The sequence below is a fragment of the Macrobrachium nipponense genome, chromosome 18 (assembly GCF_015104395.2).
Source record: "Macrobrachium nipponense isolate FS-2020 chromosome 18, ASM1510439v2, whole genome shotgun sequence".
Lineage (NCBI taxonomy): Eukaryota > Metazoa > Arthropoda > Malacostraca > Decapoda > Palaemonidae > Macrobrachium > Macrobrachium nipponense.
Genome location: NC_087211.1, coordinates 87134652 through 87155517, shown reverse-complemented (window position 1 = coordinate 87155517; position 20866 = coordinate 87134652). Strand labels below are relative to the sequence as shown.

Below are 20866 nucleotides of genomic sequence, written 5' to 3'. Positions count from 1 at the left end.
GTGGTTTTCTCTGCAAGAAAGCAAATACAACGGCCTCGATCACACACACACACACACACCACACACACACACACACACACACACACACACACACACACACACACACACACACACACACATATATATATATATATATATATATATATATATATATATTAATCATAAATCAATTGCAAGAGGTTTCTTCTGAATATCAAATTAGAAGCAGATCTTAGTTTCACGTAGCATTCAGACCAAGGAAATGAAGCTGGATCAGTCATTAATATATTGTTTTTTTTCCAGGCACATCAATAGATGAAATAGGGAAAGGGTAGAAATTTATCAAAAGCCTAGAGAAAATAAACATAAACAAACAATTAAAAGAATAAAACTTGGAGGAAGGGGAGCCGTTTTAGAAGTTTCTTCCTACTACTACTACTACTACTGTTCCGAACTTCAAGTCTTCAACTTCCATGTAACGTGAGTGGTTACGACGTTGGATCTCTCAAGTCAAGTTTTAAGATATTGTTTCTATGGTGATCATTATATAAGTATGGTACATCATCCAGAAACTGTCATAGTACCATGGTTTTCAAGGTAAGGTTTAAGTGGATAGGACCTTATTGTATTAGGTATTATTAATCCAGATCCATTAGCCTATATATAGGTAGTACCTAGCTCGGTCAGGAGACAGGTCAAAGGTTAGGTAATGGTGAAACCTGGTTAGCTACCTAGGTATTGTAGGTCTAGCTTTGGTTATTACCGAAAACGATTAATGTGATGGATTAGGTAAATATAGCTAATTGATTGTGAACTGAATTATATGAACCTGAACCCCCCAGACTGGTAGGGTAAAACACCGCTGTGCGGGCATTTGCACGCTCAAATGAGCCACTTTTTGGTAGATCTAGTGTACCTATCCGCGGCGGCCCAGAGTATGGCAGTTGCAGTTTTTCTATGCAGTTTTACCTCCTGAGCAAGAATTTGAAGTAATATTTATTCGGACGACTCTAATTTACCTTTGAACTCTATCCTACGGTAAAGGGGATTCCCATTGGGAACCGGGGTTTTTGGGTGGGGACAAAACCCAACTCTATCCTACGGTAAGGGTGGGGGACCCCCAGTGGGAACCGGGGTTTTGGGTGGGTGAAACCACTTGGGGGGAGATTTTGCCGTGTTATTGGTGGTTATTTCCCACATTTATCACTTTTTGAAAAACCGAAATACGGCGGAAATAAGAAATAACAAAACTAGCTATAGTGGAGCCGTTCCACATCCATATTTGTCTACTACCACAACAATGAATCCTACTACGCATGCGCTAATGCTACTGCGCATGCGCTAACTGTAAGGGAGCTTTTGGCCTAAACTCGGACTATTTAGTGAGGAAAGAAATGGGGTTTACGGGAGGGATATATGTATTTAGCCAAACACGTTACAGTATGACCCCTACATTGCTACCGGACTGAGTGAAGGATTGGGTGGTAACAGGGTTCCCAGATTTGGCAGTTCCTCGCCAATTTGGCTTTTTTTCCTAATTTTGGTGGGTAAAAATTCACTTTGGCTGGTTAGTGGTATTTTGGCTGGTTTTCAAACACTTTCTATTTGAGCTAAACACTGATCCCACGTTTGAGGAATCTCTCCCCAGATTGGGAATTTTTGAAGGTTTTCAGGAAAATCTGGGGAATTTGAATAGGTTTTCAGTAAAAACTTGGTAACATTTAAGCAAAATATGTAGATGGAATTAAAATAAAAATCACACACATACAGATGACCACAAAACAGGCTGCCGGATTCTCAGAGAACGAGCCTCATTTCAAAATTTCAATTCATTCTCGTTTTTTTTTCCTGCATTCTTATATTCGTTTATATTATCTAACTAAAACTATGATGCCGCTATACAAGCATATATATGATAAAAAAATATGCATTTATAAAGATAGATATAACGCACATATATTTGCCGGTTATTTGGGTTGGTTTGGATTACCATTTGCGGGATTTGGCTGGTTTCATGGTAGACTTTTGGCTGGTTGGTAGTGGTGTCATCTGGGAACCCTGGCTGGTAACCATACGTTGAGTTACATAAAAGCATTTAGCTATTTGTTTATTAAACATGTTATGTGAATTCTAGTGTTTATTCCTTTTCATTTTCCATAGTATTGTATAATAACTGTTTTGAAATATCCCCACCTAATCATTTCACCATATATAACTTGAAATATTATGTTATAATTGAGGACAGGACACCTAAAAATGCCTACGTGTTGATATAGAACTCAGTTTTAGGACGTTTCGATACCTCCTACCTACCTACCTCCTGTTACGTGAAATTGCACATTGCGTTGCATATTACATACACACTCCCTATATCATTTATACACAAGTCAATCCCTCCCCTTTCCAGTATTCACGACTGGCTCTTTACGTTACACCATTTGACAATGCATTTCTCACCGATACCAATACCTATATTAAAGTTTGCCATTATTATTATAAAACGTACATTTCAATATATATTTTTTAAATATATAGTTTGCCATTATTCTTATAAACCTACATTTCAATATATTCCCATTACACTTTTACAGACATTACAATTTACACCTCCCTTTCCAGTTTCCTTACTATTACGCAGTTATGTATGGTTACTTTTTACATTTTACAACACTTCCACACCCATCAAAGTAGGTTTATATGTCATTTTACCTACTGGGGGCCAAATCCCATCCCCCGGTTAGGCAACATACCCTTAGGTTTAGTTTGTTATATGTTGGTTTACTACTAGTTTTACTTCCTTGAAGGGGGTTACCCGGTTTAGGCTAGATTGGTTAGTTCTTCAAGGGTGGATACCGGGGGGGGGGTTACATTCCCTACTTGGTTACCTACTAGGTTAGGTTTGGTTAGGTTACATTCCTTACTAGGTTAGGTTAGGCCTTTAAGGGGGGGTACATGGGGGTGAAGCCCCCATGGTCAGGCAATATTCCTACTAGGTTAGGTTAGGTTAGGTGGTTAGGTTACATTCCTTACTAGGTTACGTTAGGCCTTTAAGGGGGGGTAACGGGGGGGTACGGGGGGGCGAAACCCACCTGGTCAGGCAATCATCCCTACTAGGTTAGGGTTAGGTTAGGTTACATTCCTTACTAGGTTACGTTAGGCCTAGTATTTCCCACTACTAGGTTAGGTTACGTTCCTTACTAGGTTAGGTTAGGCCTTTAAGGGGGGTTACGGTACGGGGGGGCGAAAGCCCCCCCTGGTCAGGCAATGTTCCCTACTAGGTTAGGTTAGGTTACATTCCTTACTAGGTTAGGTTAGGCCTTTAAGGGGGGGTACGGGGGGGCGAAGCCCCCTGGTCAGGCAATATTCCCTACTAGGTTAGGTTAGGTTAGGTTACATTCCTTACTAGGTTAGGTTAGTGCATTTAAGGGGGGGTTTACGGGGGGGGTTACGGGGGGGCGAAAGCCCCCCTGGTCAGGCAATATTCCCTACTAGGTTAGGTTAGGTTAGGTTGGTTAGGTTACATTCCTTACTAGGTTAGGTTAGGCCGTTTAAGGGGGGGTACGGGGGGGCGCCGAAGCCCACCTGGTCAGGCAATATTCCCTACTAGGTTAGGTTGGTTAGGTTACATTCCTTACTAGGTTACGTTAGGCCTAGTATTTCCCTACTAGGTTAGGTTAGGTTACGTTCCTTACTAGGTAGGTTAGGTTAGGCCTTTAAGGGGGGGTACGGGGGGGCGAAGCCCCCTGGTCAGGGCAATGTTCCCTTCTAGGTTAGGTTAGGTTAGGTTGGTTAGGTTATTACATTCCTTACTAGGTTAGGTTAGGCCTTTAAGGGGGGTGGGGAAGGGGGGGCGAAGCCCCCTGGTCAGGCAAATATTCCCTACTAGGTTAGGTTGGTTAGGTTACATTCCTTACTAGGTTACGTTAGGTCCTAATATTTCCCTACTAGGTTAGGTTAGGTTACGTTCCTTTACTAGGTTAGGTTAGGCCTTTAAGGGGGGGTAACGGGGGGCGAAGCCCCCTGGTCAGGCAATGTTCCCTAACTAGGTTAGGTTAGGTTAGGTTACATTCCTTACTAGGTTAGGTTAGGCCTTTAAGGGGGGGTACGGGGGGGCGAAGCCCCCCTGGTCAGGCAATATTCCCTACTCAGGTTAGGTTAGGTTAGGTTAGGTTACATTCCTTCCTTACTAGGTTAGGTTAGGTAGGTTGGTTAGGTTACATTCCTTACTAGGTTACGTTAGGCCTTTAAGGGGGGGTACGGGGGGGCGAAAGCCCCCTGGTCAGGTAATGTTCCCTACTAGGTTAGGTTTGGTCAGGTTACATTCCTTACTAGGTTAGGTAGGCCTTTAAGGGGAGGGTACGGGGGGCCGAAGCCCACCTGGTCAGGCAATATTCCCTACTAGGTTCTTAGGTTAGGTTAGGTTGGTTAGGTTACATTCCTTACTAGGTTACGTTAGGACCTAGTATTTCCCTACTAGGTTATAGGTTAGGTTACGTTCCTTACTAGGTTAGGTTAGGCCTTTAAGGGGGGGGGGGGGTACGGGGGGGCGAAGCCCCCCCCCCTGGTCAGGCAATGTTCCCTACTAGGTTAGGTTGGTTAGGTTAGGCCTTTAAGGGGGGTACGTGGGGCGAAGCAAACCCCCTGGTCAGGCAATATTCCCTACTAGGTTAGGTTAGGTTAGGTTGGTTAGGTTACATTCCTTACTAGGTTTACGTTAGGCTAGTATTTCCCTACTAGGTTAGGTTAGGTTAGGCTTTAAGGGGGGGTACGGGGGGCGAAGCCCCCTGGTCAGGCAATATTCCCTACTAGGTTAGGTTACATTCCTTACTAGGTTAAGTTAGGCAAACATGTCCTACTAGGTTAAGTTCCACCCCTACTAGGTAAGGTTACCATCACTGCTCAGGTTAGGTTATGTGTAGGTTGGTTTGGTTCTTTGTTAAGGGGGGTACAGCAGGCTCAACCACCCCACCCCCCTGGTCAGGCAACATCCCCTACAAGTTTAATTAGTTTTGTTATATGCTAACCTATGTTTAATTTGGTCTTTTGTATTTATTAAAACAAACTATAGGCCCTATTACACATTTACCACCCAGGACTTAAATCCCACCCCCTCCTGGGCCCGTTATATATGTATTTGTATTATTTCATATTTTGAACCCATCCCACATTTACATTTAGTTCCTTAACTACCCATTTACTTTTATTACCCTTAACATTGCCAAACTTATCTTGTTAAGTGCTTGTTCATTTACCTCAGCCCCACCCTGCCTCAACCAATAGCATCAAAGCATTTTTACTACTCCACCCCACTCTCCTACCCTGTTTTCTACGGTCTGGCCTCCTGCCACCTCCTAACTGTAGAACTCCAACACTCTTGAATCTGCCAGCCATGACATCCACTGCTGCATCTACTTCACGCTCGCCCCAGCCCCTCACCAGGAACTCTTTGCCAACTTCATGTAACAATTGTTACATGAGTTACAAAGATTTTTCTGCCTTTTACTCAGGTAATTATGATCGACTAATCGGTTTTTGCCAGGACCACGGCCTCCTGAGAAAGCGGTCTTTTGACATTCAGTCAACTCCAAGATACGGGAGGAGAATGTATAACTTCGTCGGGTACTTGGCTGTTGCTTATTTCAAGCTGCATTTTGAGGAACCCAAGACCCGCCTCCACGCATTCTTAAAAGCAGCTGCTGCTTTGTACCCTCCACCCCTTTAAGGTAAGGTCCAAACATTATTCTTAATTATTATGTTTTAGGAAAGTGAGTGTTAGGCTTTCGCCGAAAGTTGCGCCAAGGTATGTTACTATTCAGTGGGGTGCTGCTAAGACAACTCGTACCTTCCACCTTACCCCGCCCTCCCCCTGTGCGTTACCCCCCGCTTTCCCCCCTTAGTGAACATATGGCTCCGTGGTGGTTGGGGAATTTAAACGTGGCGGCTGTGTTTACATCTCCTTCACCGTAACGAATACTTGGTACCTTCCTATAGGACCGTTCTTCGGTGACTTAGACTATGGCAATTGACATTTTCTATGTTATTTTAGTTGCTTTACAAGGGTTGTAAGGAATATTTTTTTCGTTTGGTTGGAACTAAACTTTAATATACCTTTGAGTTTGGTGCGGCTATTATGTAACTTTCAAAGGTCAATTACTGCTTAGTTACAGCCGGCCGAATGGATATTACTTTTAAATCTTGTACAGTAACTAAATAAACATAGGAATCAGTCAATTGCCATAGTCTAAGCCACAGCGGATTGCTTCTGTAGAAATACCCACTTTTTCACTGGATATTTAGCCTAATTGGTGAAACAAACCATACATCTCAATATTCAATTATACCATTCAAAATATTGAAGTTTCGTCAACAAAATGAGATATATGAAAACCCCATAGGGTAAACAATCACGGACGATCCATCGTCATCACACTGGCCGGGTCTTATTCACTTGATATTTAATTGGTGAAACAAGAATACAATTACAACTTTAAGCATACCATTCAAAAGATTGAAGTTTCGTCAACATAATGTGATATATGAAAGCCCCATACGAACTAAAATAAGCATGTGACGCTCTTTGTAAAATATTTTTTCAAGGCAGTTTTGAAATCCAATATGGCGGCTATCATCAGGCTGGCTGGTCTAATCACGGACAATCCACCATCATTCACCGCCTTCCCAGCACTCATTTGAACAATGTTAGCGTATATAGCCTATGTAACGTTTATTGATCTTACTCAAGATTGCAGTTGTAATCAGCACAATAAATCAACATTTTGTTGCCTATAGCTATTAGTGAAAGTATGAAACACAACTGAAACTCCACAGTGCTTATTTGATTGTAATTATACACATTATTGGTCTTAATCCACTCCAAATTGCACTTGAACCACGTTGCTGTTCCTGGTTCCTAAGCGCTCACTCCACAAACACAGTTACGAGCAGCAGATGACGACACTGTTTATGAGGTGCAAAGCTTTATTCCTTTAATTGTTTACTTTACTCATTATAGCTATAGTTTAACTTTACTTTGTTACTTATTTGATTCATGTCTATTATCCCTTTTTTCCAACCAAATTACCCCGAAAAATTACAGATATTTCTAAAGTAGATACAATCCAATGTTTCTAACCTGGCTGCCGAAAACCAGCGTGGAGCAGACAACGAATTAGTAGATTTTTTTTTTTTCTAGCACTTTTCATTGATTTAAGTCTATTGTATTTTGATTTTTTTAAATAACTGTATGCCAGGAATAAATGTAACCTTTAATGTTTGCATGCTAAGAATGGCAAAATCATCGTTGCCACATTAGTGGAGCTTCACACATATGCCGGTGCATTATTATAAACTGTTTCCATGAATTCTAATTGTCATAGTAATGCAATAATGATAAAATTGCTTTAATATTTATGTATATATACTTCCAATACATAGGCTAATATCACCCATTTCCACGTTTTGTGTAAGTCTTATACCAGTTTGGAGGGTGAATAACTATAACCAAAATTGGCAACAGTGATTCCATGTGAAATAAAATGCACGATGAAATGTTAAATTAATATTTGAGTGCAATCGTATATATCCACAATGTAAACTATTATTAGATAGATAGATGGAAAAATCATAGAAAATAAGTTTAAACTAAAGCAACTTTCAGAGAGAGAAGGGAAGGTGAAGGAAGGAAGTAGGACAGGGATGGTGGGGGAGATTGGGGAAAAAGTAGGTGGAGCTTTTTACTGCTGTGTTCGTATCCATTTCTGGATAATGGAGTTTTTTGGCTCTCTTGGTACAAGGACAAGTGTCATTATTCTTTACGATTAGTGATTCCACGATACCTTATAAATTATGGCAACTGGGGGTGTAATACACTATAGCAAAATCTTGTTCTGATGCGAGGGTTTGTTACAGAAATATTGCCAAAAAAACGTGCTTGCACTGTCTTGAAACCCAGTAGGTATGCAGCTTAATTGTCAATCAAGTTTTTTGTAATCAAGTATTTTTTACAAGCTAGCTATTGTATAAATTTTGTATTTTCTCAATCAAAAACATATGCTCCTCGATGCTAACTTTCCTCTTTTAACAACTTTCTGGTCATTGCAAATTCGGCCCCATTAATTTCTTATGGTGCGAAAACAGACAAGAGGCCAGGGAGCGAAAGCGATTGCGTCACATTACAGCAGTAATCAGGCAGTAAAACATCTTCATATATCCAAAAAGTAAATAATAAAGATATATAAGCGCATTACGATTATAACAATTACATGAATAGCTGGTAAACTCTTCTGCAAGAGAGTTGAGTTTAGCAGTTCATTTACAATTGGTACGAAAGTCAAGATGTCGTGACATCCTAATAGAAGACTTGAAAAAACGTTCTAATTCTGAAAAAATTACTTAAATTTGAGTCAGGAATCGAGTTACTTTTTCAAAAAAACGAATATTTTCAAATTAATCATCATATATGTAAAATATTGATGTTTTACTATTTATTCAAATAATTATCTAGTGCACGCTTCGTCGTCATCTTCTAACAAAACAGTAATTTCCTTAAAACGTGCCAAGGGACCGTTTTATGATTGTTGTGATGAAAGTGCCCCAGCGTCTATGGGTACAAGTGGTGTGCAGATTTACCACAGGAAATAGGAAGTTTGTTAATTCAAGCGACTCTGTTAACATCGAGATGGTGTCAATCTTCTAAACTTTTTTAATCGTAAGTAAAAATTTTGAAAGCGTTTTGGTGTTGTGGGCCTGCTTTGCCCACCCTTTTCATTACCCTCTGTTTAAAGCTTAAAATATAGCCTTAATATCTAACTTTGGAGAAAATACTTACTTCAAAAGGAGAGTAGAGGTCTTTTTAGCTCGTCTCTCACCAACAACAAAAACTCATGGACTGATAACCATCTCCGGTGTCAGGATGCGTTAAAAAGTACTTTTTCGGAGGTGGCCAGCCGTGATAGTCGTTGAGTGGTCAGTCCATGCGGTGTTTTACCCTACAAAGTAAAATAAGCATTTGTGAAGTCTTTGTAAAAATATGTGTCAAGGCAGTTTTAAATCCAATACCTAGCTAGTGTATTTTCATTTGTGTATAGCCTATCTTTACTCCATTTCATTTATTTCCATGATATCTTTATCTTGCTGCCCAACCACTCCTCATTCATGTTTTCAGTCTTCAGCAGTGAATGGCCAAAAGGGCCTCTGTGCATTACTGTATAGCTTTAAAATGTATGGTTCATTCACCCATTCATTCTCAAATCTTGTCATGTTCTGACAGATTAATCTGTGTTTTTACAATTGCACATATCATTCTGCTACGTAATGTCACATACTATGTGGGATAGTTCAGCCCCGTCCCCCTCTTACATAAGTACAACAAATAACAGGGCACCTTCTAAATTATCTCCATGTGGATGGACTAACCTGACCTGAGCAAGAGCATGATCAAGTATGCGCACTGTGAACATTGAGAAAAACAGAAATGCAGCTTATAAAAATATAGTAATATGTAGTAGTTAAAGTATTAAATTAGATGTACAGTATATGATACTGTAATATGAAGATGAAAAAATACATTTAAAGAAGAATTGAAGAATATCATCCCTTGATTTTGATTGTTAATATCAGTATTTAAAACATTTTCTAGCATAAAAAATTAAATTAGATGATGTGATCATGCATTGAAAGTTTTTTGAAGACTAGTAAAATGAGGATGCTTGGAGATGTAGTGAGCTTATTGGTTTGGTAAACTAGATTTAATGAAAACTAACAAAAATTTTCTCAATTTTTCAGAATAACAAAGAATTTGAATGGTTCTGCAGTATTATAGGCCATAGTCACTTGTGTTTTTCAGTTTAGTAACAATTAATTATCTAAAATTTCTATATAACCTAGGCATTCATCTATATATATATATATATATATATATATATATAATATATATATATATATAGTATATATAGTATATATATATAATATATATATATATATATATATATATATATATATATATATATATATAATATTATATATATATACATACATATAATGTTGTTTACAGCACAAGCCCATGTTTGTATTTTTTTTTTTTCTCTTTGTTGTCAGTCATGAATTAAAGAATGTTTATAATGAGCATGGTTCTTATGTATTAGAACTTTGAAATCATTATTAGGTTTTAAACAGTGCTGTAGTTTTAAAAAAAACGTTATGAACAGGGTTTATAAAAATTTAATTTATTAACAATTTCAGACAAGAATGGCTAGAAGTTATCGCGGTATCCATGGTAATGATGTTGAGCGCTGGAAGGAAGCAAGAGATTGTAGCTGGTTTGGCAAGCAAGGTATAAAATTTTGTTTTTTATTGATTGTCACATTTTCTCGTCTATTGCTGGAAATCCTCATTGGGTGATGGACATTTTCATTTGCAGATGGGCCAAGTACTAGTTAAATTCCTGTTCTGTTTCAGAGTGAGTAAATTGCCAATAGGAGTTGACCTCACATTGCCACTGCTTCAGTCAAAAATTGTTAGTGCTGACCCTTTTTTGGACAGTGATGTAAAATCTATAATGCAAGGAACAGCTCTCCAGAGGTAATTATGTTCAGGTTATGGATTGTCTTCCAAGTATCATTTATCCAATTTGTCAGTGTTATAGTTGTAGTGCAAAAACATGAAACTCTTGCAGTGTCTCACTTTTCAGCCATACAAAGACAGTTTCATGTTGTTACCATTACTGTATGGCTAAGAATGCATAAGTCCTATTACTCTGGAATAAAAATTATTAAACTTAGCTTTTAATGTACGTCAATAATTCTTAGTGGTCTTTCACTAAAAACTAGTCTTCATTAAGTTATCTATATAAACCTTAATAATGTGTAGAATTCATTGCCAAGGAATACAAAATTTCTAAGAGGCTATAAGTTGCTTTTATTCTTAGAATGTCAAACCCTGATACTCCCATTTATTAGGGACAAATCTTACCTACTGTTGAAGATAGCTTATATCTCTGCGCTGATAGGCAAGAAGATACAAGCTATCATTAACATAAGGTAAGTATCCAAATCATAAATTTTATTATGAAATTCATGTTTTCCAAAATTATGAGTTACCAATTTTGAATCCTCTATAACTTCTTACCTTTTTTGTATTTTATAGCTTTTTACTATAATAAATCTTGAGACCACCAAGTCACATTTTAGGCTCTTTTAGGGCTTTCTCAAAAGGTTTACTGTATGTGATGTAAAAGTTGGTGCAAGAAGTTAAAAGAAAACAAACATCAAGGTAGGAAGAAACCAGCATTTGAATCTAAAGAGAATCTGTTAAGAATCATTAGTACCATGCACAATGTGCTGCTGTGGATGAGGCTACAAAGTTCCATGGCTTGTTGGTTATTTTGAACTAAATGTTAATTGTTCTTCTCATGCTGAAAAAAAGGAGGATTATTTTATTTGAGTATATCAGATATAACGTCTGGAGGAATAGGGAGCCTGCCCATATTTTATTTGTCGCTATGTAATGTAAGGACACTATGGTTGAATTTTATGGGATTGAAAGAGGAGTGGTAGGAAGGCTATTTATTATGATGATTTGTTTTTAGATTTGCAAGTATAACTCCATGTTCCAGATTTGTAAGTAATGTTGTAAAACTGCCGCAAAAGAAATATTACAATCATCAGACCCTTCATAAATTGGCTGCTGAAATAGGATTACCAGGACATCTTGTTGACCTTCGAAATGAGATAATTCATGGGGATTCAGGGTATGCTGGAGGATGTACTGTAGAAACAGCTCTTGAAACTTCCTTCATGTGGATTAAGGTAAGTTTTTATTTTCAGAATTTCATACATACGTACTACAGTATACGCAATAGCAAAAAGTTGAACACCAAGTTCACAAGTTTTATGAACATGCAACTGTTGTCCTTGATTTTACTTAGGCCATAATACAGTGTACATTGCAATGACTAGGATAACTTCTTTGAGTCTGTTTCCACTGATAGTTTGAAATCCAAAATAGGAAATGAATGAAGAATAACTTTTCCTAGGTTAATTCACTATTACAAGGAGAATGAAACAATAATTAACATGGAAAATTGGCTGAGATATCTATAGAGTGTTTGATCAATAAACAGTTCTGGGCAGGTTTTCATTTAAGTGATGATGAATTATTAATATAAAGGGTGCAACATGTGAAGAGAATAGTAGTGATGTCACTGATTATTTCATAATTTAAAACAATGGAATGTGTTAATACTAATCACCTTTGATATTGCAGAATTACTACTGGTACCCGGAATCAACTCAGATGAATGGCAGGACTGCAAAGAGGCACCAGAATCCCTCTAGGGACTGGAAGTGCTTCATGAAAAGTCTGAACAAGTATGCCTGTATGCTACTGAATGACAATGAGAATGATGACACTGATGACAGGAAGTCTCTTAAGGTAATACAGTAGACACCACCCTACTTATAGACATTCAACTTAAAATCATTCAGAGATACAAACAAATGGGATCACATATTAAAATTGTGTTCAGAGCACTCCCCTCTGCCACCCATAAGTTCAAATTTTGTTTTGGGCACCTATTCTGTATCTACAGTGTACTGTGTTTTAGGATGAGAAAACGTCCAGTACTGTATTGATTTTCTATCATACTGTACTTAAATAGGCATGGAGAGTATAGTAACCAACTTACAAACAAATCAACATACAATGGCTGTTCGGAATGTGACTCATTTGTAAGTAGGGTGGTGTCCATATACAGAAAGAATTCAATGTGGTTGGATTACTGTTTTAACAGAATTGAAAACTTTTAGGCAGATTTGTAGGAAAAATATTGAACATATCATGCACAGTCTCTGACCAGCTTTCATCTCGTATGTGCAGGCATTGCCAGATCTCACAAATTCCTTGCTTTACAATCTCTGATTGTTTTAACCGGTTACCAGCTGGCACTTGGAAAAATATCCTATTGTTAAGACCATAGGTTTGTTAGTTATGAAAAATAAAAATTTTATTTTAAAATTTGTCATTTTGTTCTAGTACACATAATTCATATTGATTGTAAATGTTTTGACCGTTTTAGTTTTAATTTTTTACAGTTATTGACACTTCTAGTGGAAACGTTTCATCACTCTTACACCATCGACCCTCAGGGTTGTATTGATGCAGTGGTTGAGATCTTGTTAGTACCGCTCGGCCAGAAATGTAAATTACAATCATCTGGTAAGGGTCTTAAATAACAGGACCAGTGTTATTAATAAAAGTATTTTTTTTATAGGTATATATATACAAAGGACATCATTTTGATGAATTGATTTAAAACTTAGAAGTTTGATGTAATTGTTTAATAATGATGGCCATACTTCATATATAGATGGTTTAATTTAGTAATTGCATTGGATAATTACACCATTTGTTGTGAATAAGTGCGTTGGATAATTACACCATTTGTTGTGAGAAATGGTTATAAACTATTAGATGTTACTGGTTTTGTGAAAGGTACTTTCACATAATTTTTTTTTTATCTGCAGGCAATAGAAAAATGGATAAATGTGGATGTTTCTTTAACTTTCATGCTATTAAAGGTATCGATACCTTTTTGAAAGCTATTCTTATAAATAATGGATCAACGCAGTTAATGCTTAATTCTCTTCTAAGAAAATTGCAAGGTAAGTTTTGAATTTGAATTGGTATGCGTTAAGAAGAGGGTTGCTCTTTATTGGCCTGGTACTTAACACTTGTCCTTTAAATTTTCTCCAGCCTTAGTACAGCATTATAAAAAACCAAATACTAGTCACTTATTCTTATATGTTCTGTTAGAATACAAAAGTCTCTTTGCTAGATGTAACCATATCTTTGATAGGATTAAGATCAGGTGTAGCTTTGAGCATCAATAAGTGAAAATTTTTTTTAACAGATGTGTTAAAGTCCGTCAATATGTTCAGAAGTCAGTGTTTACGCAGGAATTTTGTTTGCATTTACATGTCTTGAATGAGTCTTTGTCTCTTTCAGAAAACAAGGAGGTTGCTTCGGCGTGGATCATTTTAATTGTTGCTTCCATACTTAAAGGCCCAACCCTGAAAGGGAAAAAAGGAAAGAATGGAATTTGCCAAAGACATTTCCTTAGCTTGCAGAAGAATGGTGTAAATTGGAAGAGAATAGCATGTAAGTTACTGACACTAGAGGAAGAATGGTCAGTAGATTTAGCAACCAAGTAAGTATTTCTTGATACATTTATTATTTATGTTTTGTTGCTTATGTTTACTTGCTTGCATATTTTTCAAGGGTTTTGGTCTGTATTGTGATTCATTGTCGCCATCAGTCCTCTAAGGATTTTAAAACAAGCAAGGGCTTTATCCATTACTCATTCCTCATCTTCTAATGAACAGTATGGACATTTCAGTCACACACTATAAAAGTACTTGCTGTTAATTCTGGGATTGTTACAAGTAGACAGTCTGTACGTAGCTTTTGTTGTTTGTGAGAATGGCTTAGGCTGTTAAAAGACAAAGGCCAATTCTGTGCTACATTGTTTGAGTAAAATTTATTGTAACTTGAGCTGTTTGTGTTGACTTTGGTTCTTTTATATTGATAAGTAATAGTGTTGTTTCAAATGTTTTTTCTTGGTACGTATTCCATGTGCTGTGAAATAATGTGACTAAATAAAACTAATTTGTATTGCTTGTTTGTGAGTGTTACCATTCTTTTCAGAATTATGAATTCTTCTGAGAGCAACATATCTGAAGTACAAATAAAGAAAATCATGAGTTTATGATATTTCTGCGTGCAAGGAGCAAGATAGGAAGATGATAGAATACATGACATATCCCAGTGAGACCTCTGATGACGAACTGTTTAATGTAGAATCAGTGTTAGAATCCGTCTATGAGACAAGACCGAGCATGTGATGAATCGGGAAAAAGTGCAAGTAGCTTCTCTCTTACATGAAGCAGGTAAGTTTACCTTATGACTGAGACTGTCAATTGTGAGTTTTTCAAGGGATTAACTGCCATCTGATATGATATGGGAATCGTAAGGAGAAAAAGTTCAGCAACAGGTGGATATTTTTTCTTACATTTAAAGCATCTATGAGATTCTTATCTGGCAGCATGGAAGCCGTTTTCACAGTCTGGTACTTTGCACAAGAGCTGGATGTTACTATGTTTCTAGAATTATGGATTAAATCAGTGGCCTTTATATTTTATTGGTATTAAGACTCATCAACAGTTTCTAATCATCTTCATGTATTGGTTACCATGTTACTTTTTAATTCGGTGGCAAATGGTTTAGGAAATCTGATGTCTTATCAGTTTCTGCAGGAAAGGAAAAGAAAAAGTTGAAGAGAGGGAAAACGGCCAGAAAAAAATTCAAAACCAGTTAGAATAGGGAACGAAGCTGCAATTAAGTTCAGATCAAGTCAAAGTTTATTAATTATTTGTACATAAAACTTTTTATGATGCTAATGTTTTACAAACATAAACCTTTTGTTTTACCAGGGAGTGTTCCTTCAGTTGCAATGCATACTTATACAGGGCTACCACCTCAGTTGAGGCAGTATGTATCAAGAATTCATCAGGTAAAGTGCACCTTTTGCTACAAACTGCAAAAGCCAGAGAACTTGGTTGCTTATATAATAATTTTTAGGTGCATTAATATTTTGCAAGGAGTTGTATTTGTATGTTTTTCTTTTTCATTTCTGTTTTCATTTATTGATTGCTGTTCAATTTTACAGGTGCCATGACTCCTCTGGGCATTCTTCCACATCAGATTGATAATAAGCTGTTCTACAAAGATTTACTCCTTCACTACCCAGATGAACAAGATTTTGAGCCTCCTCCAAAACGGTTAAAAACTTAATGATCATTTTTTAATAGTGTCTTCTTTATCAAAGCAATATAAGCAATAGAACCTCCATCTGGTTGTTTGTTACCTATCAAAGACTGTACCGAGACTACAAAAATGACCTGCAACTAATTCTTGGCAACTGCTACAGAGGAGTGAGGTTCCATGCCAAGGGAGGACAGAAAGTATGACAGGTCTTAACAAATTTGCTGTGGTATCTTGAAGATTACCAAAAGCACAAATTAAACGCAAAAATTACAACACTAGAAAAGCAGTGCAGTCAAATTGTGGAAGCCTACTAGTACACAGCCCATACAAGATTAGACTGTTTAAAAAATACAGGAAATTATAAATTCTGGGCAATTGTGGGCAAAAATAGACGTAACTGATGCCCCTATAAAGCACAGAAAATACAAATAAGTAGTTGTACCTAGAATAATGAAGCAAATTTTTACCAATTGCAGAATTTACACTTTCATTACTACTCATGATTAGAAATGGTCAGTGATATGAAAAAAAATGGAAACATACAGGATTCACAATTGCTAGAACAGCAATCTCTGTTGATGTAAACACTCTGCCCAGTGAGACTGCCCTCTGTCTATCACACAAGATTAGTGAACCGGGGACACAAATATAGTCATACACAATTTGTAAATGGTGGGTTTGAAGGAAACAAAGCTTTGGTCATATGTAGCAAATTAAATACGTATAAAATTCACAGGAAAAGTTTAGAATTGCAGAGTACTTATAAAAGGATGAGCAAATTGGGAAAAGAGGAACACAGAGAACCATGTCGTTATGTTAGGAACCCGCTGCAATGTGAAATAGAGAAAGGGAAAAAAAAAAAAATTCTACAATCAGGGTAAAATGCAGTTTACTAAATTGAGAATGTAGATATCCTGTTCGTAAAGAGGAAAGACTGACAATACATGCATCAGGCCTGTTTAACTATGCAGTGGAAACATGAACATTGAGATTTACTGGCCAGTGGGAAGAGTGAAGTTACAAATAATGAATGCTGGACAGGTGATGTTCTAGCAGCTGAAAAAAAAAAATAGAATCCCCTAATCTCTCAAATAAGATGGTTTCGACATATGATAAAAGGAATGAGGAACAAGTGGTATGGAGGTAGCTCCATGTAGGTCAGAAAAAAGACCTAGGAAATCATGCCACTTTATGCAGAAAATACACGAGAAAGGAGACTGGAAAAAGATTAATTCCTCTTCTAACCACTGGAAGGGAAAAGCTAGCATTAAAAAAAACCATTCACAGTAATGATACCTATATAGCTTACACTATGAAACCTTTAATCACACTGTAAGCCTATCCTATGAACCATTCATGCATTTGGTATTTTACGTACTCTGGTTTTGGGTTACTGTATTTTATTGCTTTATGTGTGAACATATGGTAGGCTTTGCTGGTAGGAAAACAGTAGCCACTCCTTCTATTGATGTAAAAATAAGTTGTCTCCATTGTAATTATTTTCAAAACCTTGCGATAAAACAAACTTCAGCAAGAAAATGTTCGTGTATGAATGAAAGAGATGGTCATGGCAGGTGCTGATCGCCTTAAATGAACAGTCAAGCATAAGTAGCGCGAAAACAGTTGCCAGGTGGTAGTTCTCTCTCTCTCTCTCTCTCTCTCTCTCTCTCTCTCTCTCTCTCTATTCTCTCTCTCTCTCTCTCTCTCTCTCTCTCTCTCTCTTATGTGTGGCAATGAAGACGTCTATATTTTGACTGACACGCTTTTGTGCTGGAACCTGTAAGATTAGAAATTTAGATAACGATAGGAGTAACCCATAGAGAATGATAAGATATAAAAAGCACAAGTAACTGCTATTCATTTGTACTTGGTAAAATAATTACTTGAAACAAGTAGTGAGTGGTATGGTATAGCTTCAGTTCCTATAGTCATCAGGGTGAGTAAGAAGACCATGGAGGCAAGTATTTTTTATTCGTTTATTTTTGTTGCTTACTGTTGATGTGTGACTGGTAGGCTTACGCAGCGAAATAAAATGGTAAATTTTATGACAACAGACAGTAAAAGTTGACTTTAACGATGCCCACATTACTGGTTGGTAGGCCTTTAGTGACATTGTGGATAGCACTCTAAATGAAAACAATACATATTACCTCGTAATATACTATTGTCTTTGTGTACCATTCACCGAAAAGTAAGAATGTATAATAAAGTGATAAGGCAGAAGAAATGCCATGTAAAGGCTTGAGTTATGGAACACTGCTGTTTATTTCTAGATCTAGGGAAGGTACTTAACACAATTCCAAAGCTTACAATACATAGACATTTTAATGACAGGGCGCAGCAAAAAAAAAAAAAAAAAAAAAAAAAAAAATCTTCATCAAATTAGATATTACACGGTATATTGGAAATGAAGAACTGACAATCATAAGCAATAACAAACTTACACTGATCAACGGAAGCAAAGGATAAAATCCATTTAGAGATGTGTCCTTGCCATGTAATGCTGTGCATAAGAATAACGGAATGTGATTTGAAATGCATATAAATAGCAGGAGGATTAATGTGAAGACCCAGGCAACACAGAGAAAGTCAGAAGTGGCGCAGATGAAAACCTGTACTATATAGCGGGGGAATTCCAAATGAAAATATGCAAGTCAGAAGGGGGCATCGTGGGGGGTAGTACCTGTCACGTTCCCCAGGCCGCCTTTCCCTCCCCCCCACCATGCCCTTGGACATAATAGAACATTGTTTTCTTTCATAATTAATCATTATTGAGTAGCAAAACTTTGTGCTGAGTATTTTCGTTAGCTGGAGACTTTGATCTTAAATGTCTACCCAAGTACATCCTAGCAGACCATAGATGGCATAGATATTCAGATCACATTGATCTGTGAAAAAAAATTCCCGAAGAAAAAAAATTTGAAATATATTAATTGATATTTACTGTTAACTGATCTGTGGAAATTCATAAAGTAAGATGCATATGAAATATAATCCCAGTCCTTATCATCGAAAGGATTGTTTTATACCCTCTATGGTTTTCTTCTCTGTAATTCTGGCACTCTAGTTACGTGCTTTTGTACTGAATTCCTTTTTTATCTTTTACCCTGATCTGATCGAGTTACTGAAAATGTCCTAGCTACTATTCGGATTTTATGCAAATATTGTATGCTAAATTTTAAAGTTTATTATTCAGTTCTCTCCAGATAAGAAAAAAAATAAACATGGGAGTATCATGTATGTTGACATTTTTATGTAATGTGTGAAGTAATAGGCGAATTCTAACATAGCACGCATGCAATGCATCTTTGTCCGTAATCAATACTGAATAGAGATAATTTAGAGTTAGTTTGGCAACTCAAAACACATCCGTTTTGATAACACAAGTTATGGCCGTTTTGGTAAGAGCAAAAGAGCTTTGGAAATAGAGTATGGTCTTATTTTCGTAGGAGTCGTTTTCTCCCATCAGCATTACATTTAATTACCTATGTGGACGAAACAAGTAAATGTGTTCATAATTTTTTAGTGATGTCATCTCCAAAACCGAGTGATATTCCAAGGGACTAGATCAACGCATTCGCATCGATTTTCGGAAGTTTACTCCAGGAAAGCATCATAATGTAGTAAGCAGCGGAAAGCAAACGTCACAAGAGATGGTAGGTTTGTTTATCTGCCGATGAATTGACCTTTTTAGAACGTTTATTGCAAATTATCAACATTTAAAATTTCATCTCTGATAGGCCATGCGAATTATAAAGCCATCAGATAGATTTGGTAGTGATGATATGGCCAGAGGGAAGAGGATATTTATCGTTAATAGAGGTTTCTCAGCGCAACATCCCTTTAGGGCCTTTGTCGCCTTCGAAGGCCTTAGACCGAATAAGGAAATCGTGTTTTGTCATGAAACTTGGCTCATACCGACTAAAAACGCTTAAGTACAATTTCCTGAAGAAAGGCTAATTTTGCGTAACCAGTAGCACAATAAAATGCTGAATGTAATTTAGATGCAATGCTAGTTCTCGTTCATAACACCATTCAGTTAAGGGAATCGAACACTTACTTCATAAACAGCTGATGTAGTTGAGGGTCTGATGAGGATGAAGTTTGCCGTCTGATGAAGGAAAAAAGGGCGGTAGCCTCCTACACACCCCATGTGCATCTCTGGTCGCATTTTGCATTGTTAACCGAGTTGGATTAAATGCTCCTATGCGTCCATGAGCTATGAGATTAAAGGTAAAGTGACTGCGATTCTGTCCGTATCCCTTCAAAGGGGTTACGTCGTGTTTTGGTGTTTACCGTAGTGCCTGGCCCATACCCAGGCCCAGTGTACCCAGTCATGTTTTAGAGCCCAATCTGCTTTATATCTTGACCAGTTTATATTGAATGCCAGTCGATTTTTGGTAAATTTGATTTCATTTTACTCTCCCTTCGTTGGAAGGTAAAGGTGCCTTAACTGGCTGCCCAGGAGGTACTACCTAGGTAGTAGCTACTACCCAGTACCTAGTATAGGTAGCTACCTAGTAGCTAGCTAGGGTAAACAACCGATGCTGGCAGGGCCAACTTACCCGACTACCGGCGTTTTTGGCCACCCTCCGAAAAGGTACTTTAACACGTCCTGACACCGTAGATGGTCATCAGTCATGAGTTGTTGGTGGTGATAGCAGGAGCTCTAGACCTCTACTTTAATTTCGAAGTAAGTACCTATTTTCTCCAAAGTTAGAAATTAAGGCCATATTTTAAGATTTAAAGGTAGATCTAGGGTACTTATCCGCGGCGGCCTAGACTATGGCAGTTGCGGTTTTTCCATGCAGTTTTACCTACTGAACAAGAATTTTAAGTAATAAGTAGGTATTTATTCGGACGACTGTTAGGTACTTATATTAACCCCTCAGGCCAGTACTAAAGATGGCGAAATACATTGGACGGCCCCCAATCTCTAGTGGATGTCGTATCCGCGGTTTACGGTCCTTGCAGTCCATGCGGACTGCTTCTGTAGAAATACTGATTTAAACAGAGGGTAATGAACAGTGGCCAACACAGTGCACACTACCCCCATGACACTTTCAAA

At 37.5% G+C, this 20866-nt stretch overlaps 2 protein-coding genes and 1 long non-coding RNA gene across 3 annotated transcripts in view; all 3 read left to right on the top strand.

Annotated features, from left to right (window-relative positions):
- Window positions 1-427: 427 nt before the first annotated feature.
- LOC135196872 (uncharacterized) lies at window positions 428-14773 on the top strand. The gene is made up of 9 exons (XM_064223649.1): window positions 428-576; window positions 10219-10309; window positions 10435-10557; window positions 11591-11783; window positions 12241-12408; window positions 13068-13191; window positions 13500-13637; window positions 13981-14182; window positions 14680-14773. Exons 3-9 carry the CDS (start codon window positions 10535-10537, stop codon window positions 14741-14743), a joined length of 912 nt encoding a protein of 303 aa, XP_064079719.1. The 5' UTR covers window positions 428-576; window positions 10219-10309; window positions 10435-10534; the 3' UTR covers window positions 14744-14773.
- Window positions 14774-14883: 110 nt separating this feature from the next.
- On the top strand, window positions 14884-15882 carry LOC135196871 (uncharacterized). Its single transcript, XR_010310500.1, has 2 exons — window positions 14884-14921; window positions 15701-15882. It is a non-coding gene; the product is annotated as an uncharacterized LOC135196871 (long non-coding RNA).
- Window positions 15883-19842: 3960 nt separating this feature from the next.
- LOC135196702 (oxysterol-binding protein-related protein 11-like) overlaps window positions 19843-20866 on the top strand; it is a 41048-nt gene continuing 40024 nt past the window's right edge. The window contains exon 1 of the mRNA XM_064223534.1: window positions 19843-20031. Within this exon, the coding sequence (XP_064079604.1) occupies window positions 20020-20031 (12 nt within the window). The 5' untranslated portion in view covers window positions 19843-20019. The remainder of the gene's footprint in view (window positions 20032-20866) is intronic.